Source organism: Petaurus breviceps, unplaced genomic scaffold (genome assembly GCF_028583685.1).
Source record: "Petaurus breviceps papuanus isolate PSGF00001 unplaced genomic scaffold, PetGlider_PUasm1.0 38, whole genome shotgun sequence".
NCBI lineage: Eukaryota > Metazoa > Chordata > Mammalia > Diprotodontia > Petauridae > Petaurus > Petaurus breviceps.
In genome coordinates, this window is record NW_027186304.1 from 102,672,689 (window position 1) to 102,679,528 (window position 6,840).

At 36.5% G+C, this 6,840-nt stretch overlaps 2 protein-coding genes across 3 annotated transcripts in view; both read right to left on the reverse strand.

Moving 5' to 3' along the window:
• LOC138170722 (serpin B6-like) lies at positions 1 to 6,397 on the reverse strand. The gene is made up of 4 exons (XM_069100223.1): positions 6,261 to 6,397; positions 4,287 to 4,429; positions 1,767 to 1,922; positions 1 to 418 (listed from the first exon to the last, which is right to left on the reverse strand). The coding sequence occupies exons 2-4, from the start codon at positions 4,386 to 4,388 to the stop codon at positions 14 to 16; spliced, it is 663 nt and encodes a 220-aa protein (XP_068956324.1). The 5' UTR covers positions 4,389 to 4,429; positions 6,261 to 6,397; the 3' UTR covers positions 1 to 13.
• LOC138170719 (serpin B6-like) overlaps positions 1 to 6,840 on the reverse strand; it is a 121,297-nt gene that overhangs the window by 35,977 nt on the left and 78,480 nt on the right. The gene's annotated exons all lie outside the window — the stretch shown is intronic.

A 6,840-nucleotide genomic window follows, 5' to 3' on the forward strand; every position in this document is an offset into this window, starting at 1 on the left:
GTAAATGATCGGTTTATGGAGAGACCACTTTGCCCAAAAACAAAATGTGTTTTGAGCTCTTATCTCGGATAAGAAAAAGGAAAGGACGGTCAACCACAAATCGTGGATTAATTTTTGCACAACACGGCATGACCTGAATTGCAGTGGCAGCAGCTGCTTCTGTGCCTTCTTCATTAACTTCCACATAAGCCTTGTGTATAACCTTAGACAGACACAGGTCATTCCTGGCTGACATTCCAGAAAAGTCAGCCATAGATCTATCAAAGGCATCTGACATCCCCAATTTTCGAAGAATGTGTTCCATGTCTAAATTCTTCTCCATTTTAAATCTGGGAAGGAAAACTTCCACCTTCATTTTATCCATCATCTCTGGATTTAACCAATCCATTAATTTCTCAGCAGTAAGTCCTTTTTCCAACTAGAAATAGAAAGAGTTGGATAATATAAATCCCAAAGCATTCAATTTAACTACATAAATATTTCTTTCCCTACCGACTATATGCAAGGTTTCTGTGCTAGGTGTGGAGAATCTGAAGGAGGGGGAAAAAAAGGTTTATGCCCCCAAGGAACTTCTGTTCTACTTGAAAAGTTAGGAAAAGTGATAAATACACAACCAAGTCAATCACATGTATTCATATTCTCTCTCTCTCTCTCTCTCTCTCTCTCTCCCCCCTTTCTCACCCCTCAACCTTCTCACTTAAAAGAATACACAGTATCTTAATTTAGCTCAGAAAACAAGTCTCATTCTCTTACTGCCCCTTTTCTCACTACCTTCTTTGCTTAAACTTCTCTAGCATTTTGTAGCCTTCAAAACATGTTCACACATTATCTCACTCTTCACTCCTCACAACAGCCCTTTGAATTATTTCAGGCAGAGATTATCCCCATTTTACAGATGGGGAAATTGGCTCAAAGAAGCTCCAGGATTTCCTGGTAGGCAAAATACTAATTTTTAAATTGGCAAGGCTCCACTCAACATGACTTGATATTGTACTATATATTGACAAAACTGGGGTGACTCACAGTCATGACAGGAGATCATCTTGACTAGACTGAGAATCAGTCTTTGGACTCTCCGGGATTCTAACATGGGAGTTTTCTTCTAATGAAGCAATCAAAGGCACCTTGTTCTGTGCTTGCTTCCTTCTTTCCTCAAACATGCTTCTAGGTCATAGTGACTCCCAATCACATCTCCAACTTTGCTTATCTCATTTACATTCTGCTCTGTCTGACCACATCAGCAGGATCTGGAAACCAATTCCCCTTTCCCTCCAACAAATCAAGAACCTACAGTTATAACCTTTCTCTATTTCTAGTGAATTGATCTCTTGAATACTAAGGATTCCTCCTCTATCCCACTGACACTACCATTCTCTACTGCTTTGTGCTATATCACATATAAAAAATATCAATGTAACCTCTTGTCATTGATCTAGACAGTGAGGACAAGATGTTTCATTTTAAAGGAATTGGTTATCATACTGCTGCTGCTGTTTGTCCTTTGTTCTCAAAGAGGACTATTACATCAGGGAGGTGAAGCCATGACATGCAAATGAATTGGATTTAAATGAGGAAGGGATGTGCAAAGTCAGCATTCTCACTTTCTCCTCAGGAGCCATCTGGGTGCAGTGGTCAGATATGGATCAGGACAACTGGAGATGACCCAGGATGTAATGATATGATAGCCAACATTCAGATGTAGTGCGTACAGCTCTCAATCAAATTAAAAAAAAAATTTCTGGAAGTATCAATAATACTTCTCTCACCGTTTTTAGATCTGTGTTCTCATCTGGAAGCAAAATGACCATGTCCATTCGTCCTCCAGCATAAGGCAGAACTAGGATCTTGGTAAACATTTCTCTTATGTATTTCATGCTAAATGTAGATTCCTGAAACATCATCTGTACTGGTTTCTGCTTCTCCTAAAGGGGTATAAACGAATATGAAACTGAATCAATGGCAAATTAGGGAAACAGATAAAATCAATACAGCTTACTAAATAAAGAAGTGTATTTGTATGCCTGTACTCCAGATCTTTAAACTGTAAGTTTTCTGAGTGTATAAAATCAAGTGTTTACAGAGGAATACCTTAATTCCCAGGGGCTTGTTTCTTTATTAGGAAATGTGCTACACTTATACTATACATATAGAAAAAAAAATACAACTTTTATCCCTTCATGTAAAGTAGAGCTGCTACTGGCAGGCATATATGAATAAAAATATCTCTAATACCAGAGCTGTATTTTCAAAATTCCCTAAGATTCCATTTCTTTCTTTGGGACTTCTCTTAACTAAGGCACTTAGTGCTCTCCTGTCTTCTTCATCCCTTTCTTCCTATAAGAACAAGAAAGGCTCCAAATAAAAAAAGAAAGGCTCAAAATTCAGCTAATTCCACAACCAAATATTCAGTTAACCTTCAGTGCGAATGAGTTTCACTAAAATTTCATGAACCGTTTAAGTCTTATCTGATGTAATGAAAAAGTTTATCCCCAATTAAAGGAATTTCATGTGTCACCAACTGTTGTGAGCCATAATTTAAAAACCCCCTCCAGAACCTTTTATCCTGTTCAAAATACACTATTCCAACTCACAAGACCTACCTTACCTACCTACCAGTACATCTTTTTAAGTGGATAACAATTTGGGAAAGTGGAAAGAAGTCCTGACCTTTCTCTGTCCCCACATCCCCATATGTATACTGTATATTTTCAGGAACTTTTTACATTAACCCAATTAGTGGTTGCACTTTTTTGGATTATAGAATATATTTTTTTCTTTTAAGTAGTATTTTTCCCAATTACATGTAATTTTAACATGTTTTAAAATAACATTTTGAATTCCAAATTTTCTCTCTCTCTTCTTTCGCTCTCTTCTCTCTAAGGAATTTGATATAGGTTCTATTGATACAGGTGCCCCCAAAATTAGTATGTCTGTTTGCTGTGAATAAATCTGTGTCCAGTCCATCTGCCTGGTAAGGTAACTCATAGAAAACAGATAAATTAATCTCAGGGGGCACTTTCACATTTCTAATTTCTGTTTAATGATATTCTGTATCATATCACATCTTCAGTGCTTGTCCTAAAACTCACTAGGTCCTATAGAACTTTTCATCATTAACAATGAAGTTTTTGACATACGTATATTGTAAGAAAAATTTTTGTTCATAGAATGTTGTTTATTCCCTGCAACATGAGGTATTTAACAGGTTCTTGATAGTTAACAGCACAGCATTCAAATGAATAATGCCTTCTCTATGTTTCTGTATATTTATGTGTGTGTGTACAAACACGGACACACACACATATACCTGTATATTCACATATGTACATATATGTCAACACTCTACAAAGTCTACCCTTTGTTACACCTTTTAATACCTACTGATATTAACTCACATTGATATCTCTCTTCTAAGACCTTTTGCACTTATGGTATGTCCCATAAAATGGGAAGGTTAAATGCCATTCTAGTTCCAGGGCTGAATGATGTAAATTGTTTATTATATCAAATCATATATAGAAAGACCAAGGGACAGCCCTAAGAGAAAGTAAAGAGCATGGAGAGAGGAAGAACAGTTAAACAAAGAAAATGAAAAGAGTTAAAGTTCAGAATCTGATAGAAAAGAAAGCAGACTTAATTAAGTCACTGACATGCTATGGCTAAGCTCACACCAAAAGATTGAAAGGGTATATGTCATCTTTTTAAGGAAGCTAGCAAAAGGTTCCTGAAGGAGGAATAACCTGGATAATGGGAGATCAGACAGATATCCTAACTGACGAAAATAAGGTTTTTGTTGTTTTTTTTTTTTTGCTTCTCTTGGGTTTGCCACATATGTCCTCAGAACCCAGGGCTAAAGTTATTTCCATACTGACAAACACAAGTCTAACAGCATGCTCTCTTACTGCATGATTTATCATGGCAAAGTTTACAAGAAAACAAACATACAGAAAAGGTGAGGAAGCCATCTTTCAGAGACTATTATAATAAGAGAGTTTCTAAGGTCTTGAGATGAGAAAACTGACTAGTGAAATGAGAGAACACTGAGTCGTAGGATGGAATTCTTTATTATATCACAATATAGAAAGAAAAGCTTGAGGGAGAGCCCTGTTGGGTGGAGAAGGACAAGAAGGGAGAGAGGAAGGATAGTTAAGTAAAGAAAAGAGAGAGTTTATTTGTGTGTTGTTAGCCCTTTCTCTGTATCTTAAGAAACAAAAGGAACATATTGATTCTTTCCCATTGTTCCAGTTGCCCATGAGGTCCCAGGACTTTGCAAAATTTCCACTTACTTTGCTGATTTTGAACATCCTTTCTCTTGTATTACTTTTGTAAAATTGTTTTTCCCATTTTCCTTTGAAATAGATGGCATTCACAAGTACCAGAGCAGTCATGGAATTAATGCAATCATCAGCTAGCAGGTCTGCAATCTTACCTGTAAAAGAACATTAGGGATTAAATCTCACATAGCTGGTAGACCTAATCACATCTAAAACCAATGAGATAACAACTATAAAGCATTTTGCAAACCATAAATAATTCTAGTTAGCCTTCTCCTCATCATCATCATTAACAAAACAGAGATTATAAAATCTGTCAGGAAATGCACTAAGCAGGGTTTCAATCTCTTCAAATTAGTGCAATATAATCACTCACCTTCATGTAGCACTGTCTGCTAATGATATAATCTGTCCATTCAAGGTTGCAAAGAAAAAATATATACACATTATATACACACATATATACATACATATATATATATATATATACATAAAAAACACGAACCACACACTAAAGTTTTTTTTCTTTTTTTATGACTAGGTACTTTTTTTTTTTGTTTTTTTGCTTAAATTCCACCTTATTTCTCGATTTTTAAATTTTATGTTTAAGCTTGGCTCTGTGGCCAGCATGATGGGAAGGGGCACTCTTCCAAATCTCAGGCTTTTTTGTACTGCTGTTTTCAGAGCAAGCTCTTGAGTTTTGGAATTTTTCATTGCTTCCAAGGTGGTATGATCTGGAGAGAGATATGGCTCCTTCTCCCCTGGTCTACATTCAGCAAGGGCTCCTGATTGCTTGGTACTGCAATCAAAACTGTGCTTCAGGACTCCTGCTCTCTTGAAACCTCTCTTGGTTTTAAGTATTGTTCCTAAGGGTCACTGATGTCTTGGAAGTGGGAGTGATATTGATCCTTAGGGCTCCTGCTCCCTCTTGACTGAAAGTGTTCCCTGTCAGCCTTGAATTATGACCCAGAATTGGGTACAGGTAATGCAGTTGTTCAAACAGCAACTGGCCCTACATCTACTGCTATCACAGGGCTCTACTGTAATCTCTTTCTGATCAATGGCCAGGTTCCCTTACCATGTCTGGCTTGAGAGCTTCTAAAACTGCTGATGCTTCTGTCACCACAAGCTAGACCACCACTATGTTGTGGACTCTGAGTCAGCCTCCATCCCTGTATCACACTCTCTCTTTAAACCCTTTTAAAGAATGGGCTAGAAGAATGTCTCACCCTTACCTTCTGTGTGCTCTTCTACTCCAGAGTTTGATTTGAGGCATTATTTTAATGTTATTATAGGGAAATGTTGGGAGGGCCAAGCCAAGAGATTTCTCTACTCTGCCATCTTGGCTCTACTCCCAGAAGTTCTCAAGCCTTATTTCTACTATACTGTATGTTGAAAGAAATACTTTATCAATGCAAAAAAATTCTGTCAGTTTCCACAAAGCACACAGTCCTGAAACAGTATCCTATACAGAACATTATGCTTGTAATTTAGATGAAGTGAAAATAAGTTAATTTAAATATAGTCAACAAAATAAAATATGTCCAGCATGAATAATAAATGCATGTAAATACAGAAATTTAATAGACACAGGAGAGGAGAATTCGTTTCTATGTGGGCTTGAATGAGGATATGGTACCATTGTTGGGGTGGATGGGAAACTGTAGGCAGCATAACAAAATGAGGAGCCTCTGACTGCTAGGGTGGGAATTTTTATTTGAGTCATTCAACCAAAGGAGGAATAGATTGTGGTGGGAAATGATTCATTCTACAGACTGATTACTACGTCCAGAAGCATTATTTATACTATGGACACTGAAAATCAGGAGAAAAACAAAGAATATTTTATAACATTTAATGGACAGATTTTGTATACTCTTTTACTGCTTAGAAAATCAGTCCTGTTTTTATACTTTGCAGAAGAGTCATCAAAATCATCAGCCACTATCTTTCAAAGAGCTAACAAGAAATTCCAGGATTTCTTACCTTCTGTCTTTTCTTCTACCCACTTATTTATATGCTTTCTTGCTTCCTCAGGAGCATTTGCAAAGTCAAGTTCTTCTATATTTGAATGGTAGAATCTCTGACAGCATTCCTTAAAAGACTAAACAACAGGATAAACAATATAAGCAAGGTTCTCAAGTCCAAAACTAAATGTCACCAATGTACAGACAGGAAATTTGGGACCTCTTCTTCCTAACAGTCATAAACATGTTATAGATCACTATATATTGCCCCGCAACATTTGTGTTTGACTTGGATGAACTTAAGTCTTTAACCTAACCAAATCTATTGACTTAAAAATTAGACATCAGCTCTTGCTAGATCCCTTTTTAAGTTTTATTAGCACAAAAAGATCACTTAAAAAAAAGCAATGGCTATGGTCAGAAAATTGAAAGGAAAACTAATGTTCCAACTTCCTCTAATAAATCAACAAATTGTTATTTGAAAGTCAACATTCAGAATGAGATGATTAATCCAGGCACTCATTATCTATAGGATCACAGCATCATAGATTTTTGCCTAGAAGACTTAGTAGGTATCTGGTCTAACATTTCCAATTTTA

What these genes read in the sequence shown, in the direction of transcription:
- LOC138170722 (XM_069100223.1), bottom strand. Translation starts at nt 4,388, where the DNA reads ATGACTGCTCTGGTACTTGTGAATGCCATCTATTTCAAAGGAAAATGG. An exon ending in GGATGTTCAAAATCAGCAAA is followed by an intron (nt 1,923 to 4,286) that starts GTAAGTGGAAAT and finishes ATACCCCTTTAG; the next exon opens with GAGAAGCAGAAACCAGTACA. An exon ending in AGAACACAGATCTAAAAACG is followed by an intron (nt 419 to 1,766) that starts GTGAGAGAAGTA and finishes TTCTATTTCTAG; the next exon opens with TTGGAAAAAGGACTTACTGC.